Source organism: Daucus carota, chromosome 5, assembly GCF_001625215.2.
Source record: "Daucus carota subsp. sativus chromosome 5, DH1 v3.0, whole genome shotgun sequence".
Lineage (NCBI taxonomy): Eukaryota > Viridiplantae > Streptophyta > Magnoliopsida > Apiales > Apiaceae > Daucus > Daucus carota.
This window is the reverse complement of record NC_030385.2, coordinates 31,034,706-31,055,044: the sequence shown is the minus strand read 5'-3', so window position 1 is coordinate 31,055,044 and position 20,339 is coordinate 31,034,706. Positions and strand designations below refer to the sequence as shown.

General features: G+C 33.3%; 5 protein-coding genes across 5 annotated transcripts; 4 read left to right on the top strand and 1 right to left on the bottom strand.

The window, feature by feature from the left end:
• The first annotated feature begins 2,728 nt into the window (after positions 1-2,728).
• Positions 2,729-6,027, top strand: LOC108219723 (plant intracellular Ras-group-related LRR protein 6). Its single transcript, XM_017393225.2, has 3 exons — positions 2,729-3,039; positions 3,457-3,626; positions 5,068-6,027. The coding sequence occupies exons 1-3, from the start codon at positions 2,827-2,829 to the stop codon at positions 5,771-5,773; spliced, it is 1,089 nt and encodes a 362-aa protein (XP_017248714.1). The 5' UTR covers positions 2,729-2,826; the 3' UTR covers positions 5,774-6,027.
• A 1,528-nt stretch (positions 6,028-7,555) lies between these two features.
• On the bottom strand, positions 7,556-8,296 carry LOC108219724 (uncharacterized). The gene has a single exon (XM_017393226.2). The coding sequence runs from the start codon at positions 8,173-8,175 to the stop codon at positions 7,717-7,719; it is 459 nt and encodes a 152-aa protein (XP_017248715.1). The 5' UTR covers positions 8,176-8,296; the 3' UTR covers positions 7,556-7,716.
• Positions 8,297-11,823: 3,527 nt separating this feature from the next.
• Positions 11,824-14,493, top strand: LOC135152859 (probable ubiquitin-like-specific protease 2A). The gene is made up of 8 exons (XM_064093989.1): positions 11,824-11,958; positions 12,031-12,231; positions 12,318-12,449; positions 12,536-12,725; positions 12,808-12,928; positions 13,010-13,204; positions 13,298-13,533; positions 14,083-14,493. Exons 1-8 carry the CDS (start codon positions 11,954-11,956, stop codon positions 14,491-14,493), a joined length of 1,491 nt encoding a protein of 496 aa, XP_063950059.1. The 5' UTR covers positions 11,824-11,953.
• Positions 14,494-15,082: 589 nt separating this feature from the next.
• Positions 15,083-17,081, top strand: LOC135152858 (uncharacterized). The gene is made up of 7 exons (XM_064093988.1): positions 15,083-15,172; positions 15,323-15,478; positions 15,560-15,711; positions 15,808-16,161; positions 16,472-16,649; positions 16,776-16,907; positions 17,067-17,081. Exons 1-7 carry the CDS (start codon positions 15,083-15,085, stop codon positions 17,079-17,081), a joined length of 1,077 nt encoding a protein of 358 aa, XP_063950058.1.
• LOC135152673 (uncharacterized) lies at positions 16,991-17,732 on the top strand. Its single transcript, XM_064093220.1, has 3 exons — positions 16,991-17,145; positions 17,240-17,437; positions 17,540-17,732. Exons 1-3 carry the CDS (start codon positions 17,119-17,121, stop codon positions 17,663-17,665), a joined length of 351 nt encoding a protein of 116 aa, XP_063949290.1. The 5' UTR covers positions 16,991-17,118; the 3' UTR covers positions 17,666-17,732.
• Positions 17,733-20,339: the final 2,607 nt, after the last annotated feature.

Sequence of the window (20,339 nt, the reverse complement as noted above, 5' to 3'; positions counted from 1 at the left end):
TTTTTGGTTAATAACTCTTTATAAAAATGAAAGATATATATATTATTTTCTAAAATATGATTAACCGTTAGAAACAGTCCTATTGAAACACAGCATGGTTGATGTTAACAACTCCAGCATTTTCTTCACAGAACGAAGGTTTTGTTGCTTAAAGTTTAGAGGAAATCATGTATTGGGTGCTCACAACCCCTGCTACGGACTATATCAAGAGGCGCGACAAATGATGAGCTATATTCAATGATCTTACAATAATCTATTTAAGGTACCATAATAACATCTGCAGCGAGTACCAGTGGTGATTATAAATCTTGTCACCGCTATATTTATTTCTATTCTTAAAAAAGTATGAACTTCATGAATCTTAAACAGACTAGCACTACTAAATACTCCATTTAAGAAAATGAAATGACAAAAATTAACCTATACTTAATGATAAAAATAAGTGGTGGGATGGATAAAATAAAAGTCTGACAAGTGATTGTTGCAGCAAACTATTCGCTGTTTTTATAGCGAAAAGATATTAAGAGCATGTTAACACTATAACTTTTTGTGCTTACAATGAGTATATGAGTCTATTTGCGGTTTTGACACTCACTCATCAATTATTTCGAACAATCGCTTGTCCAGAATTATTATTTTAATAAATAATACTGTAGTTAGTTTCTGTGGACTCTTTGTATAATACTTCTAACAAGTTTTGAGAAGAGAAATATAGAAGTGAAGAGGCTAACTTTTATCTTACAATTTCAAATTTATTTTCGGTTTTCCTTTTCAGATAATACTCTATTATCTTAAATTACCAAATATAGGGTCGCACTCGAAAGTAAAACTGTCCTTAAAATAGAACCATAGAACCACTAGAGTTCTGCCGAACCCTAAATTTTAAATAAATTTTTAGGATCTAAATCTGAATACATGTTTTTTCATCGTTGTGTTTGTTCAAAAATAATATTAAAATATAATACATGGATATTAACATTTTTTTCTCTCTCTCCTGAACATGACCCATCAAATATAAGCGACAAGAACTTATTTTAAATTTAAGCAAACAGCAGTATTTTGATTCTTCTCTTGTTTGCAAGCTTCAGCGTACATTTTGTAACTTATGATCTACTTCCTTGCTGTCTTTTGTGTGCTAAAAATATCTTCTGTACATATTGATTCAACTTTGTCCTCATCTTTCTTCGACTCTATCCACAAAAATAAATACTCCTTATATTCATATAAAACTTTCAAATGATATTTATATATGTCAATTTAGTCTAGGAATTTTTAAGTAATGGACCGACCCGTGATCTAAGAAACGTGACAAAACTAGGCCGGTTGCTTGAACAATGCACCAACTCCGCAAGTCAAAATCATATAAAGCCAACTATGTTTATTTTATGAGTCGGTTTAGTTGGAATAAGGTACAGATTGTACAATTATCACTGTTGCATAATGATTATATAATAATTTATAACACAATGACAAATTGAATTATTGATTTAGCTGACATGGGAAGAATATATAAGTAGGAGAATATTCGAGACTTAATCACATTGTTTTTGTATAGGCGCAGTCGCAAATCACGGTATGATAAAGGGATGTATCTCAAATTTATTAGTGCAACTTGAATAGATGATACGTATCGAAACTATTTTGAATGCTATTTATATTTATAAAATAAGTAAATAAGACTCACCTGCAACCAGCGACTACTTGGAGATAAACTCTAGTTCGTAAATAAAAAACTCAAATGCTTCCGTACTGGTTTTGTTTTGTTGTTGCTGATGTTTCCGTACTAATTATATTAGAAATTGCAAGTAATCCGAGAAATCCTGTGAAATGATTACAAGAGCACCTTCATTTTGATCTTATATCCGTCCGCAGCCATCAAGAATATTATGGGGCCGTTTGGTTAGCTTAAAATGAGTGACTTCTGTCTTATAGTAAAGAAGTGAAGTAAAAGTGAGAAGTAAATAAGTTAATAAAGTGTTTGGAAAAAAAGCAGAAGCTGTGAGATATCTAAGCTTATTAAAAATGCTTTTACTTCTTTACACAAACGGGTTAAGTAAAGCGGAAGCCAGAAATAAACACCCCCATATATGACTAATACTTTGCTGGTGTTTAGCTGCTGCTTTTACGTCAGATTTATAAATTTATAAATTAAAAACACTTATTTGTAATATTTATATGAAAAATGTACATATAAAAAGCTGACAATCCTATTCGTTGTTTTATGACTCCCTGCTAAATTACCGCATTACTCCTGTGGCATATGAATTAACCATATAAATTAGCTAGAGTTGGCAAAATTTTGGACGTATTTTGCGACATTATCTTTTTTTGACAAAAGACCGTATAGTGTTTATCCACATTTTCGGACTCCGGTTATGAGCGGTTGCAGCAAGTCCTAATAAAAGTTGAAAATCTTTCGGTCCTGCTCGAAACTCGTCAATCATCCTTTATTCTCGAAAGCTATACTAGATGGCAAAATCTCGAATCGTTATAATCACGAAGATTTTGAGGCGTACTCGCACAATACTTTACATTAAAAATCGTTGAAATACGGACGCAGTACAAGTTAACACACTTAAATATGACAAGCGATTACAGTTGACTTTAGAGAACTGAGTAACGTGGTTACGCTATCGAAACCGCTCTGCGTACCTGTCTTGTACGATTGTACCTCGATACTTATCTGTACTCTTTCCCCACATTTTTTATTTGTTTATTTCCTATGCAATCCGTCATACTATCGTATATATAAACGACCACTGGAGTAAAGTGTTATAATTACACCTAGCTGTTGTGTTATTGTGTATAAGTGTGTGTGTTAAGAAGATGATGCTTAAACAGCAGCAGCAAAAGCTAGCAGGGATGGAGGTGAAAAAGAAGAGAACTAGTAGTTTTCAGAAGGAAGAAAAGGTGGCTGGAGTTGATGGTCAACTACTGGATCTAAGTGGCATGTCTTTGGAGACTCTTCCGGTTGTTATTGATCCTTCTCTTAACATGACCTTAGTCACCACCTTGGATCTCTCCTCTAACTTTCTCCAGGTATGCTCCGGCCTCCGTGTGATCTCGTTATGTTGAAATATAGCATAAGATTCATTTATAATTTTATTTTGATACCATATAGTTTTAGATAGATTGATTATTAACATGGTATCATGCTTTAACTTGACGAAAAGTTTCAAATTTGACTTTTTGTATTCTCAAAATATAATATGAACACGACGAGCGTGCTGTCAAACTTTGCATTAACATCCGTGCAATGATGGTGGCGGAGCCAGAAATCGATAGTTGTCGGAATTAAAAAGAACAACAGTTTATAAGCTAATAAAATCCTTACAAAGTTGTCTGCACAACTTTGTGTAGTGATTTACGTATATGGACTTTTTGAATACTCATTTAAACAGTGATATCAATATGCATGGAAAATATCTTTCTAATCTTTTTTATTTTTTGCAACAGAGCATACCAGAGTCGTTAACTGCGAGACTCCTGAATGTTGTGGTGCTGGACGTGCACTCGAATGAGCTAAAGTCTCTTCCGAATTCAATAGGGTGTTTGTCAAAGCTCAAGGTTTTGAATGTCTCCGGGAACCATCTTCAGTCTCTCCCTCGGACCATTGAAAATTGCAGGTGCTTCATTCTTCACTTCTTCTATTTACCAACTTTGCTGTCGATCCTTTATCTTTGTGTTATGTCGTCAGCTTTTTCCGGGCATATACGTGGAAGCTTTCTTCTCATTTGTTGTTTTATTTGTTAAAGATTTTCTTTTCCCACTGTTGATATTTCATCTTTCTTATAGGCTAGAATTTTTCACTTTCTAAGATTCTTTTTCATATTTACAATTTATCACATATACAAATTATTGATATAATATTAAAATATTATAAATTATTTTTTACAATAATTTTTTCATTTTTGTAAAATCAAATTTCAAAAATAAATAAGTCACTAAAAAATGTTATTACTTTTAACTTCTATTTATATGGTGTTTGGCTGAGCTTAAAAGAAGTGATTTATTACTTAAAGTATAGAAGTGGATTAGAAGTGAAAAGTTGGTGTGAACTTATAAGCTACCAGAAGTGTTTGGATACCGTGACTTATAAGTTACCAGAAGTTTTATAAGTGTCTGGATAACTTAACTTATAAGTTGGTATAGTTTCGTAATTTTGTAATATAATAATTTGTTTCTTTTAAAACATTAATTATAATAATATAAGACCTTTTATTATTAATACATGAAATATTTTATAAATACAAAATTTTATTATTAAAATAAATTTAAGGTTTATTATGCATCCCGAGTCATGAATTAATTAGATTTTTTTTTTCGAGATTATCTCTAGTATATATGATCTCATGTGTAGATATATATATTTCAAATTTTACGATGTTTCTTTAGTATCAGACTAAACAATTGTCTGAGATCCGGAACTTTAAACAATACTGAAAAAAATCAGAAAGAAGCTGAGTTCCGGAAAAAAGCTAGGTTACCTAGCTTTTTCCTTGGGCTTTTATTACAATTTTTAAGCACTTCATATAATTTGCCAAACGGCAGCAAAAAAAATTGGAAGTGTGCTTTAAGTCCAGAACCACTGCATCCAATACCCACTTATTCATAAATTATCTGCACAATAAACTGTTTCTACCTTATAAGTCATGAAACTGGATTTTAAACACTCTCACCCACTTAAAAGAATAGTTTCGGCATTTTTGGGATAATAGATCTTAAACATTCTTATTATTACTTCTATGAAAATAAAATATTTAGTGATTGAAATTCAGTCCATGAAAATAGGCATATATACCCTCAAATGATATGAAAGCTTTCCCTGGTCCTGAGAAAAAAAAAAAAAAAAAAAAAAAAAGAAAAGACAGAAAGAAAAAATCTTCCCCTGATCTATTTATGTGCAGAACTCAATCTTAGCCCTCCATACTGGCATATAAGTACTTGGAAGGACTGCTTCATGTTCTAAATTTTCATGTAACGTTTCCTGCAAGTGAGATAATTATTGCAATTTTGCTTCTGTTGCAAATTATAGTTGACATGGCTCAATTCATTTGATGCATGCAGATCACTGGAAGAACTAAATGCAAACTTTAACATGTTAACAAGACTTCCAGACACAATAGGGTTTGAACTCATCAACTTAAAGAAACTCATGGTCAATTCCAACAAGCTTGTTTTCCTTCCATCTTCCACCTCTCACTTGACCAACCTCCGTATCTTAGATGCCCGTTTAAACTGCCTTCGCTCCCTACCCGACGACCTTGAAAACCTGATCAACCTTGAAATCCTCAACGTGAGCCAGAACTTCCAGTACCTGACAACCATACCATACTCCGTAGGTCTCCTCCTGTCCCTCGTTGAACTGGACGTGAGTTACAACAAGATCACAACCTTACCCAACTCCATTGGCTGCCTTGGTAAGTTACAAAAACTCTGTGTTGAAGGTAATCCTCTTGTTTCACCACCAACTGAAGTTGTGGAACAGGGACTAGAAAAGGTGCAAGTGTACTTGACACAGATGATTAACGGTCAACACAAGAACTCTGTAAGGAAATCGTGGGGAGCAAAGTTTAAGAGATATAGTACCTTCAGCAGAGCAAATGTGCATGGTAATATTAATTATCAGAAACAGGAGGGGTACATCATTCCTAGTTATAATCGAATTGAGGTCCTTGCTTCACCCAATTACACACCAAAAGGATCACAAAAGTTCATGGGAATGTTCTCACCAATGCGACTCTTCTCACCCAAAAGTTACTTTACCAGATAGACAGGAAAACCAGATTTCGAGGTATTTTGAGGTTTCCTGTTTGGTGTTTCTCTAAGAATAGATTGATAAGTGCAAGTGAATCTATGTTGGTAGTATATATATAGTGCATCAGCATATAAAGATGTAGCATATAGTGTCTAGATTTAGAAGTTCTTCCATAATTTTGTACTGTAAACACATTTTTATCTTCTTTGTGTTATCTGTAGAAATAAAACTGCATATATATGTCAATATAAATATTGTTTGCGCAAAAATCAATTGTATCTTAGATATCTTATCTCATAATATAGTATATCTTATCACTAGATATCAAATTCATACTACTACATAAGACTATCTGTCAATTAAGAGAAAGCAGCCACAACCAGTGCTCAACTACCCCCATATACCAGCAGGAGTGCAGGACTATACTACAGGTTATACCTCTGTGCGGGATGAGACACAAACGCAATCAGCAATATTCTGACCCCAAAGTATCGATTTAGTCGATAACTAGAACATTAGTGCTTGTGAGTTGTGAATCATGATGATCAGGGAAGATCATATGAATCACAGGGGACTCGCTTTTGATGGGAATGAGAGAATAAAAGAGCGGAGCAGCAAATTCAAAATGGAAATATATAATAGCAACTTCCTTGTGCTGCCACTTTATAGTTATAGAACTCATATATCAACTGAAGACAGACTGAATAATAAATGATCTTATAGCTCCTAAAGAATCATAGAGCCACTTTAGTAATAGATACAATCTTTTAACAAATCAAAAAACAAATATAGATCAAACTATCATGACTGAAATACCTCTAAGACCCCAGCCTTTAATGTATTGCATCTTTATTCTCTAACAGTGAAATGTTTAGTTTTGCATCTCTATCAATAATACCTGAAGCACATTCTTGTATAATTTCACTGAAATTCCAACACATGCATTGTATTCATCGTTGGAGACTCGGAGGGAAGAGTACTACTATTAACTGTATTATTCTATGGTCAGCAGGAACGTGCTAAGGGTCAAATACAACAAACATGTGAAAATTCTGATGTATCTAGGCAGATGAAATGTGAAAATTTTGATGCATTTGTACAGAGAAAAGTTATAGTTCTAGAGATATAACCATATGAATAGGGAGCTAAAGGTAATTTAGCCAATGATCAAACGTAGTATTACATAGATCAAATCAAATTGTATATACAGATTATATGAGATGTCAAACAAATTACTAAAGATGAACGACTTCCATTTGCATGGCATAGTGAAACTAAACATCACTCCAAATAGTAATGGTATAAACAATGCGTTACAACTTACAAGTAGCTTAGCAGATATTTAGTAACCTAAAAAATTGGGTGAAGGTTAATAGGAAAGAACATATATTACATTTTTGAGGTAAATAATTCAGCATTGCCACTAGCTAACAATATTATATCAAATGAATTAACAAAAAGCCATTCGAGAAATAGCCAAAGACCAATGCATACTACACTATCATAGATTTAAACATGGAAATCTCCATGACAGAAAATTACAAAGCATTAGGTGACTAAACAAATCTTTATCAATGCACCAGGCAAATCTGTTTACAATTTCTATTTTAAAAAGAAATCTTATCAATTCCAAATACTTCTTATCAACAACTAATATACATGGAAACATAATATTACAACTACATTAATGAACTTGCAAGCTCAAATTAACTAATGCAATTGCAAACCCAAATTACCTATACTTGTTATCAACTTACTTATGCAACTAAACACACGACTAAAACATTCAACGCAAACTGAAAGAAACCATAACCTTAAGTTTGTTATTAAAATTTCCATTCCCGGGAACTACATTTCACCTCAAATTAACTAAACATATAAATAAATCTTCCAACATTCAGCATTACGAAACAATTTCTCGAATCAACAAACAGGAAATAGAAAACATCTGGAAAACTCTAACGTAGATAACCGGGGATCTTAATACGAATAAAAAGCATACTCATCACATACCCAATCACAACAAAACAAATCCCAGCACTCGCAAACGAAACCTTCACACTCTTGGCTCTATTCTTATCAAGCGCTAAATCCATCAACACAATCCCAATTCCACCAAGCACGAACATAAACCCGGACGAGAGCCCCTCAATAATGTACTGCCCGTTGACCCGACCCGACATGAAAACCACCGGCTTGACCGCTCCAGTAGCCCGGTCCTGGGTCGACCCGATGCCCGGGGGCTCAACGATGACGTCGTAGACGATGCCCGAGACGACCATGAAGTAGGTGAGGAGGATGAGAGAGTAGACGGTCATGGCGGAGGGGAGGGAGAAGGAGGGGAGCTTCAGGCGGAGACGCGGCGGCCGGAGAATGCTGTAAGGGACGACCTCGAGGACGCGGACGATCGGATCCATGTTGGGATTCTAGGGTTTTGCAATTGGGGATCTGTAAAATATATGATCCGATTGGGGTATGGTTGATTGGAAACCAGTGTTGACTAATTAACTAGTGAGTCCGCGTTCTCTGAAATGGCGTAATTCTTTGCGTAAAAATTATTTCAACCCATTTCGAAAATGATACTCCTTCCGTTTCAAATTAGATGTCCACTTTAAAATAATGGGATAAATATTAATCATGTCACTCGTTTCGTTCGAATGTATCAATTGAGTCACTGATTCTCAAATCGACTCATTTGAGACACTCATTAGAAAAATTTGTATCAAAAATATCACTCTATCGTTAGTCGAAATTTTGAAAGTATTATATATTGAGTTTCGCACATTTTTTATGAATGGTATTACATCCAAATGAAAGATTCTGAGTTCTAATATTTTAGATGATATTTTTAGATTTTTAAAAATTTATCTCCTATTTATTTTTTATTTAAATCAAATAAAACAATCAAAAAATTAAAAATAAGTAGTTGATAAAATTTTAAAAATCTGAAAATATTAGCGAAAATAGTAGAATTTGGAATCTTTCATTTGGATGTAATACCATTCATAAAAAATGTGTGAAACTCAATATATAATACTTTCAAAATTTTGACTAACGATAGAGTGATATTTTTGATACAAATTTTTCTAATGAGTGTCTTATTTGAGTCAATTTGGGAATCAGCGACTCAATTGATACATTTGGACGAAACCAATGAACTAATTGATATTTATCCCTTAAAATAATCACACAGTTTAAGAAAGGTGTATGTTCACAAATCAATTCCATTACATGATCAAAATATGTGGAGTGAGATTGATCCAGGAAATATAAATAAATAATATGTGGAGTAAAATTGACTTTGAAAATATGATTTTGCATTAAAAATTGAAGTGGACAGGTAATTTGAAACAAAATTTTATTTTAAAAGTGAACATGTAAATTGAAACGGAGAGAGTAAAATTTATATCAAGTAAACGCTGCTGAGTATTTTAGTTTTTACGGAAAAACAAGTATACCCCTATATTTAATGAAAACAAATCTAATCTATACATTCAATATATATATATATATATATATATATATATATATATATATATATATATATATATATATATATATATATATATATATAGAGTCCCACTCTATGGAGAATCAGTTTATGTGGAGAACCATGGAGACCCCTTATCCAGCCCTTAAAATTTTAATATTAATCCAACGGCTGATATTAATTTTGATATAACATATAAAAACAGAAATCAACTAGCCAAAAACAAACACGGCGTGACCGTTATACACACAGCTATACACACGACTGAAGAGAGAGAGAGAGAGAGAGCAAGAGAAAGAGAACAAAGGAAATTCGACCGAGCGCGTGATTTCTGGCAAGCAAGAGAAGGCGAATTTCAATCAGAGATTACGAATCACAAACACGATACAGAATGCTGGGAAAAGGTAACCGAAATTGACGATTTCAGCTTGTTTTTACACTCGATTGTAATGTTTTTACTGATTCTGTAATAGAACCTCAGCATAATAATTTTGCGAATGTTTTGTTATAATTTGAGCTTGATTTGACTTTGATTTGATGTTGCATGTGTGTTTATGCTTCTAAAATCGAGTCGATTAAGGAATTTATAAGTTTAGGTTTAAGAAACTATGATTCTATTATAGAAACACAGATATATTAAGTGTTTAATCATTAATACCTAATTAACATAATGATTCTATAATTTATTAAGCTATAGAGTCAATTTGAATATGCTTCACTTTTGTCAAAAGCATCAGGAATGTAGAACTGGTTCTACAGTAGAGTCATTAGATTAGAAATCCTCAGAGCTAGGTATTATGTGAAAAACAAATGATTCTGTGATAGAGTCAATGTAATATATTGTAATTTGTTTTTGTGAAAGCATCAGGACTTTAGATCTGGTTCTATAGTGGAGTCATTTCATCAGTAATCCTGACAGCTATGTGTTATGTGTAAAACAATGTTTCTGTGATAGAGTCAATTTGATTTGTTGTAATTTGGTTATTTGAAAGCATCAGGAATGTAGAACAGGTTCTACAGTAGAGTCATTAGATTAGAAATCCTCAGAGCTAGGTATAATGTGAAAAACAAATGATTCTGTGATAGAGTCAATGTAATATGTTGTAATTTGTTTTTTTGAAAGCATCAGGACTCTAGATCTGGTTCTACAGTGGAGTCATTTCATCAGTAATCCTGACAGCTATGTGTTATGTGAAAAAAAAGGATTCTGTGGTAGAGTCAATTTGATTTGTTGTAATTTGGTTATTTGAAAGCATCAGGAATGTAGAACTGGTTCTAAAGTAGAGTCATTAGATTGGAAATCCTCAGAGCTAGGTATTATGTGAAAAATAAATGATTCTGTGATAGAGTCTATGTAATATGTTGTAATTTGTTTTTTTGAAAGCATCAGGACTTTAGATCTGGTTCTATAGTGGAGTCATTTCATCAGTAATCCTGACAGCTATGTGTTATGTGTAAAACAATGTTTCTGTGATAGAGTCAATTTGATTTGTTGTAATTTGGTTATTTGAAAGCATCAGGAATGTAGAACAGGTTCTACAGTAGAGTCATTAGATTAGAAATCCTCAGAGCTAGGTATAATGTGAAAAACAAATGATTCTGTGATAGAGTCAATGTAATATGTTGTAATTTGTTTTTTTGAAAGCATCAGGACTCTAGATCTGGTTCTACAGTGGAGTCATTTCATCAGTAATCCTGACAGCTATGTGTTATGTGAAAAAAAAGGATTCTGTGGTAGAGTCAATTTGATTTGTTGTAATTTGGTTATTTGAAAGCATCAGGAATGTAGAACTGGTTCTAAAGTAGAGTCATTAGATTGGAAATCCTCAGAGCTAGGTATTATGTGAAAAACAAATGATTCTGTGATAGAGTCTATGTAATATGTTGTAATTTGTTTTTTTGAAAGCATCAGGACTTTAGATCTGGTTCTATAGTGGAGTCATTTCATCAGTAATCCTGACAGCTATGTGTTATGTGAAAAAAAAGGATTCTGTGGTAGAGTCAATTTGATTTGTTGTAATTTGGTTATTTGAAAGCATCAGGAATGTAGAACTGGTTCTAAAGTAGAGTCATTAGATTGGAAATCCGCAGAGCTAGGTATTATGTGAAAAACAAATGATTCTGTGATAGAGTCTATGTAATATGTTGTAATTTGTTTTTTTGAAAGCATCAGGACTTTAGATCTGGTTCAACACTGGAGTCAATTTGATTTGTTGTTTTTTTGTTTTGTAAGATTATCAGAAATGTTTAACTGGTTCTACAATAGAGTAATTGTATTAGTAATCCTCAGAGCTATGTTTTTTGTGAAAGACAATGATTCAGTAACAGAGTCAATTAGAATTGCTGTAATTTGCTTTTATAATGAAACAGAATTGTAGATATGGTTCTACAGTGGAGTCATTATATTAGTAATGATTAAAGATATGTTTTATATGGAAAACAATGATTTTGTGATAGTGTAAATTGCATATCACTGTAATTCATCAGGATTGTAATGCATCAGGATTATAATGTATCTGTAGTTGTTTCTATTAAATATTTTCAACACACTGACTGTATAATACATCGCAGGACTTAAAATAAAATCTGGAAAGAAGAGTGGAAGCAAAGCATCAGGACAGAATAAAAATAAAGGAAAACGACTACGAATCATCTGTAGAACGCGTCATGAAGGACAACTGGACACAAAAAATTTTGATGAGTATATGAGGTAAATTATTTGGCACATTATAACTATTAGGCGGTTTGGTAATTTTGGTAACCTATAACATGTTTGTTATAGGTTGATTTTGAAGATTATACCAGAAGAAAGGAAGACAGGATGTTCGTTTTTCGACCCTATGTTCTTCATATCATATATGGATGCAGTTAAAAAGGCAAAGAAAAAAGATTCTACAGCAATTGAGAAAAGCAATGTGTGGAAGTGGATAAAGAAGCAAAAGATATTTGCTTGCAGATATGTTTTTGTTCCCATCTGCCAAAGGTATATAACAAAAACGTAAGACCTATAAATTATTTTACTGCTCCTAATGCACTAACTATAAGAATGTGGGTTTAATCATTTGACAGTAATCATTGGAATCTTCTCATACTCTGTAACTTGGGAGAAGATTTGGAGATGAATGAAAAAAGTCCATGTATGCTGTTATTGGACTCACTTCAAGAAGCAGAACCAAAGAACCTAGAACCGTGCATCAAACAGTACAATCTCTATTTGATTAGTATTTTAGAATTTAATGATTTATTTATGACGACTGTGTTGTTTTAGTAGGAACTTTTTCATGCAGATTTGTGTACCAAATGTATAAGAATGAGTCAGTACAAGGAACTGATGATGTTTTCCAGTTCGATTTGAGTATTCCAATGGTTCCTCAACAGGATGACGGTGAAAAATGTGGATACTATGTTCTTTACTATATGTTCAAGTTTTTGATGTCTTGTCCAGAAAACTTCAACATTAATGAACATGGTGGCTTTGTAAGTATATATTATTATTTAATTCTACTATTTATAATATATTTTTGTTAACAAATAACAACCAAATTAAAATGTTTAACAGATGAATAGCAGTTGGTTCACAGAGGAAGAGATGAACAACTTTTTCAACAATCTATCATCAGAGAAATTGCATACTGACCAAATGCAAGCTTCAGAAGACATAATTGTGGTCAAGGAAAAGAGTATGCAAAATTCAATCTCATTAATTTAGAATAATATAATCACTTTGTTGGATTACAATTGTGGTCTTTGTTGATGCATAGATCTTTCAAGTAATATGGAAGTTGATGGCCAAAATGTCGATAATGAAATTGCTGCTGAAGAAATTGAAAAACTTTCTAAAGATGAACAAGAGGCTGAGATGGTGGTACAATGTGAACCTATTCGTTCACTAGTTGTGTACACTCCAGAGAGCTCACAGGAGCAGCAAGAACCCAACCAACCAACACCACCTGCATGTAAACTTCAATTAGAATAATATTTTTTATATTGTATAATAAATAGTGCTATCCAGATTTCTTATGTCTAACACTGTTTGTTTTTGTAAACAGCTGAAACAATTGCCACTCATGAAAAAGATGGCAAGGAAAAGCTGGCTGCTGCTGCACCTTCTGTGAGAAAATCTCCAAGGCTACAACCTATAAAAGAAGATGAAGAAGATTTCTCTATTCATATTGTCGACCCTGAGGGAGGAGAAAATGCAGACAAGGGACCAGCAGAAAAAGCACAAAGAATAGTAAGGGCGACAAAGAATGAAGGTGTCAATAAAAGGAAAGCCGTAGAAGAGGTAAATAGTTACACTATAACAGTACTTGTTCATTGTTCATCCCATTTTACAACAGTAGACATATAAAATATACATGGTTTCTATTGTATAGTACAGTTACACATTTGTAAAAACATTTAAATGGTCTGATTCTGTAACATAAGTAAAATAGTGCCAATTTTTTAATAATTATAGTTGGTTCCACTTTAGAAGCAAAATTAATGATTACCGATGAATACATCAGGATTACTGATGAGTGCATCAGGATTACTGATGACTGCATCAGGATTACTGATAGTCATCATCTCAGGTAGTAGCACTGTTAAGCTATTATTCTAAGATGAGCTTTAAAAATATTTGATTCATACGGATCATAATGATTACTAATGAGTACATCAGTATTGCTGATGAGTGCATCAGGATTACTGATGAGTGCATCAGGATTACTGATAGTAATCATCTCAGGTTTACATTCCACAGTAGAACTGTTGAGCTATGTTCTAACATGAACTTTAATTTTTACAACATAATATTTAATATTTAATGAGCTATGTTTAATATTTGATACAGGTACAACATAATAAGGAAAAGAAATTGAAGAAAAAGGTGGAAGCAGAGAATGAAGATGAAGAAGTGGAAGAAGAAGAAGAAAAAGATGATGATGAGAAACCAAAAAAGATTTTAATCCGTGCTTATCCATCAACATTTTCAAAAACAATCTCAAGGCTGTCTGAAGCTCAAAGGCAGTGGGTCAAATCTGCTGGGTTTGGTGCACTCCTTCATTTTACTCTTGGTGAGGAACTGCCACACAAGACAATAGTTAATTGCTTATGGTGGTTCGAGCACAATAAATGTGAGTTTGGTCTATTCCCAAATCGGAATCTTAAAATAACAGAGGATGATGTTTTTGACATAATTGGTCTACCCCAAGGGAAATTGGATGTTAAACTTGAAGATTCTAAAGATAAAATCCAAAGCTGAGGCAAACAATTTAAAGAAAGGCAGCCAAGCAGGATCACTGAAAAGATGTTGCGTGAAAAGATTGCAGAGTCTCGTGATGCCGATGAACATTTCAAGCAGAACTTCATGATTCTGATGGCTAACCTTTTCATCAGAACAGATAAAACGTCCTTTGTTTGCCCCAAAATCCTGAGGTTCAGTGGTAATTTTGACAATGCAAGAGACTACAATTGGTGCAAACTTGTGATACAAAATTTGAAAGAGGCTCATGAACAATGGTGGAATGATCCAAAAACACAATACTACACTGGTTGTTTTGTTTTTCTTCTTGTAAGACACCTTGAAACATTTGATACTCTTTTTTACTATATATGTATAACTTCTGCCATCGTCTCTTATGACTTTCTATTTTGTCTGTAGTACTTTTATCTAGCTAGGACAAGCCATCCTGATGTTAGAGTGAAGAAAACATGGCCTGCCTTTGTTGGCTGGAAGAATTCATGCATTGATGACAGAGCAAAGAGGGAGGGTCTTGATAATAATTTTGGTTATGGAGATATTGTAAGTAGATAGTCTATATTCTTTCTACATATAGTCATGAATATAAAAAATGCCAATTATTTATATGATTATGCAGGTTCCAGAATTTGAAACTCCTGATGAAAGCAAACAAAATGATGTGAACTCTGAACAGTACAAGGTATAAAAATAATAAAAAATGAAGATGATTCTATAGTAGAACCACCATATTAAATATAACTGTTTTTGATTATGTATCCTTTTTAACTTGAGTTTTTGTTTATTTCCATAAATAAATGAATATAAATGATGTTTTTATTCTATAATACAGGGTGGGAACAGCAACTTCACCACACCTAAAGAAACATTGAAGGGCGTAGGACCCAGTCGGCTGTTTTCTCCACAAGACAATGTTGATGCATCAATATTGTCAATTGCAAGAGATGTTGAACAGAATCACAATAGCACTGAGGTGCTCACAGAGGATGTAAGAAAATTTATTAGAATCAAGTAATTTACTATAGATTCATAACTATGTGCAAGTACTAACATACATTAATGAAACTAGGAGATATCGTCAAGATTACAGCATCATTTATCACAAATGGAAAAGCTGAAGAAAGAATTTGGTGAAACACTTGACAAGGGGAAACAGCTGTTCCCAGAAAGTGATAAAATGAAAGAATATGAACAGAGGTTTGAAGAGATGACAACAGGAAGGTGAAAGATTTAAATAATACTTTTACTACATAACTTTCTGAACATAACTTGTTTAGATAGATTCTTAGAATTCTTTTTTACTCTTTGGCAAAACAGTATTGATAAAGGCTGGGATTTTTTCACATACAAAGACTGGAAAACATTTGACATTTTAATGCTCCCGGAAAATGAAAGGGCTTTTAATAAGATGCACGACATAGATGACTTTTTAGATGATTTAAAATTAGGGGGTCAGGTGGTTGATAGTAATATTTACACAAAACATATTACTAGGAATGAGCCAAGCTATGCTGCATATGGACTCAACAATCATCTGAAAAGGGTACTCAAACCAACTGATCATCAGAAGTCTCCATTCAAAATCCAAGGGATTGATCTCAACACACAAAGGTTCAGCAAAGATGAAGAAGAAGTATGGAGCTGGATTAATGGAAGAAAGAACCGAGCAATGTGAGTATATATTTAGTATACATTTTAGTTTCAAATAGCAGATGGTTATTGACTATAATGACTCAATCGTGATTTATAAAATATTATGATTCAGTGTTAGAGTCATTTGGAAACCATTCCATTCCTTTAAGTAATGATACATGACAGTATTTGGATACTGACTGTATTTCACAGCTGTCAAATAAAAAATCATCAGTATTTTGATCCTGACAGTATTTCATATATATATAATCCTAACAGTATTTAATATGGTTGACACTATACTTTGCAAAAGCAAAAGCTAATAATTGACTCTGTTTTAAACATGCAGGATTGAGATATTCCTCTGGAACAACGTTACTTGCTTGAAGCATCACATTCAAAGCCTACAAATTGGAAAAGAAGTGTTGTTCCATGTTGTTGATGCTTATACAAGCATACTAAACGAAGATGAAAAATTCAGAGCAGCAGAGTCTCCTTATAGGTTTTTCTGCAGTACAATGGTGACAGTAAGTTAATCACAAATAATCTACAGTCTGTTATTTCATACTCCATGTTATATATTATATCTGCAGAACTCATATTATATGTTTAGAATTTTTATTAATAACTGTTATATGTGTCTTTAATGGTAGATGGGAAATGTGGTTAAAGGAAGCCAATTGGTAGCAAACAGTACTGATCCAAATATAACATACATGAAGTTCAAATCCAACATGGATGCAATTTTGTTCAAGCACAGAGTTGATATTAATCATGTTGATCTGGTATATACTCTATCCATATTTATCATTTATAACAATGTGAGATTATTTCCTATTTTCATATTTAGATTGTGAGTAAATATATTTGTTTTTTTTTCAACCAAAGATCTTCTTCCCAATCTTCTCTGGAAACCACTTCTACCTGATATGCTTCAATTTAAGGAAGATTTGTGTTGACATAATTGACAACCGAAGTGGAGACCGTGTAGATATCATGTATGATGGAATACCTGAAGCCCTGGTATGCAACTTTTTCCAGTTTTAAATAGATATAGTAATTTATGTTTTATTTGATTATATTAACCAACTATTATATTTTTAACTATACGTTTCAGCAAGAGAACTTTGGGTTATACATGGCACAGAAAAGCCCAAGAAAAATCAAGTTGTTAAATAATGCTCCAGTGCAACGTCTAGAAATGAAATGGAGAACTTCAAATAAGAATGTAGACTCTGGAGTGTTTGTGATGCATCATATGGAAACATATATGGGATATACTCTGCGCAACTGGGATTGCAAATTTGCTGCGGAGGTTGGATGCAAAACTAACTTTTGTTTCTAAAATAATTTCAAGTTTGGATTAGATATGTGTTTTTTTCTCTTTTATGACCATTTGTGACAATCATATTTACAGGGTATTGAACAGAAAAGGCAATTGGAGAAGGCAAGAAAAATATATGCTGCAAAGATTGTCTACTCAGAAATAAACATCTTGAAAGACCACATGAAAACAGAGATAAAGTTTGTTAATCAGAACTAGACTAGACTGAACTTGTAAAAATATATTGATTAATCTTGGATAATTGTGTTGCATCAGTATTTCTGTTCCTGAAGTATTTGAATACTGACTGTGTTTCACATCTGTCATATTAAGATCATCAGTATTTTGATCCTGACAGTTTCATACATGTAAATAACTCTTAACACATAATTCTCTTGTAGAATTAAATTTGTGAATCAGAAGTGGACTGAGCTTGTAAAAATATTTTGTTTAAGCTTGGTTAATTGTGTTGCATCAATATGTCCATTCCAAACAGTACTTGGATACTCACTGTGTTTCACATCTGTCAAATTATAAATCATCAGTATTTTGATCCTAACAGTATTTCATTTATGTATTTTAACTCTTAACACATGGTTCTCTTGTAGAACCAAATTGTCATCATCAGTATTTTACTTTTAATACATGATTCCCTTGTAGAATGAAATTCATGTCATCAGTATTTCCAATCCTGACAGTATTTAATCCTTAAGACATGATTCTCTTATAGAATCAAACTAACATCATCAGTAATTGATTTTTAACATATTCTGTATGTTCAAAAAACATGATTCTCTTGTAGAATCAAATTTAAATCATCAGTATTTTTGGATCCTGACAGTATTTAAATCTTAACACATGATTCTATTGTAGAATCAAATAAACGTCATCAGTATTTAATCCTTAAAGACATGATTCTCTTATAGAATAATATTTGACATCATCAGTATTTTGGATCCTGGTAGTTTTTCACAGCTGTCAGTAATTCACTTTTAGCATCATAAGTAAATTGAATTTAAACACATTAACTTTACTCATCAAAACATGATTCTTTTGTATTTCACTGAAAACGAAGTCAGAATTCAGAGAGTCTCTTGTTTTCTATAAATAGAGTTTCATCTCAGTTTACTTTTTCTCACTTCTTCATCACCATCTCACCATGTCTGCTAAAGATCTTCTCGCCGAGTTTGATAGGGCAGTGGAGTCTGATCCTCCGCCACTTATGCCAGATCCGAACGCGGTTCCTCCGCCTCCTCCTCGCCCAACCTTAGGCGAACTTCAGGTCCTCATCACCGAGCTTCAGGCGAGGATAAGGATGCTTGAAAGGCGAAACGACCGCCTTGAAGACAAAATAGATGAGCTGCAGGAAGAAGTGAAGGAGTTGAAGATGGAGAACTCCTTCTTAAGGGATAAAACTGATAACGACTACTAAGTCGTTTGCTTGTAATCCTCGCCCCATCACGGGCTTCTATTAATGAAAATATTTCCATTGTGTAACTTTTACTTCTTTCGTCTTCGACTTTTATTTTCATAGCAATCGATGATTATACCATTGGCTTTTATACTTAATCAACCACAATAGATTAAAATAAATTATTCAAAAACACAACATACCAAAAAAGATTAGATGCAATCAAACATTCATTTTTCATTAATAATAATATATTTAAAAAAGAAGACAGTACATAAAGGAAGACCTATCTAGCCCTATCAACTAGAAGACTCTTCCTCTGCCTTCTTCTCCTCCTCCTCCTGCTTGTGGAGGATACTGGACATCATCCCCGCGAATCGAATGATCCATTCGCGGCGTCTGATGGCAGCAAGCCTCCTTGCCTCGGCTTCTTCACGGAGGCGCTCCTCATGAAGGTAACAGTTCATTGTCAGAAACTGGACCTCGAGATGTGTCTCGAAGTCCATTTCTTCAACAACCTCATCAGGGAGGCTGAGAACATGGTAGCGAACACCCCAAACAGTGACGCTGAAGCAGCGCTGGCAGATGCGGACGGAACCGTCAGAGAGAGACATTTTCAAAAAACAAAAGGGTTGGAGAAGAAGATGAAAGGTTTTAGATAAGAAAGGGTTTCTGATATGAGTGTTACAGTAGGCTTACATGCATGCCTTTTTATAGAATAGTGTATTAAAGAACTGAAGAGACATTTATTTAAAAGGAGGAGGAACATTTAATCAATACGTGTTGGGAAGAAGCATGAATACTGGTGCAAGTAATTATGATTCCGTAACAGAAGCAAAATTTTGATTTTCATTTTCATCCAAACGACCGTTTATATTATCTATGATTTAAATTAGTAATTATGAATAAACAAATAATTTAATAAAAACCATGTATGATTTTATTTAGTTTTAAAACTTATCTTTCTTAAAACCAAAAAAAACACAAAAAATTATTAACAATTGTAATAATGTGTTTATTAAATAATAAAATATACAGTAGGAATTGATTATTCTAAAACCCAAACCATAAACCCCAAATTTTAACGATTTTAAATTAATTTATTCCGCCTACGTCTCGGCTTCAGGGCCTTCGGCCCTTCAGCCTCGCCTTAATTAGGGTTTAGGCTCGAGGGAGTAGGGCCTACCGGCCCTACACCCTCAATCCTAAACCCTAACCGTCGGGCAATTTAATATACAGTAGGAATTAATTATTCTAAAACCCAAACCATAAACCCCAAATGTTAACGATTTTAAATTTATTTATTCCGCCTACGTCTCGGCTTCAGGGCCTTCGGCCCTTCAGCCTCGCCTTAATTAGGGTTAGGCTCGAGGGAGTAGGGCCTACCGGCCCTACACCCTCAATCCTAAACCCTAACCGTCGGGCAATTTAATATACAGTAGGAATTGATTATTCTAAAACCCAAACCATAAACCCCAAATG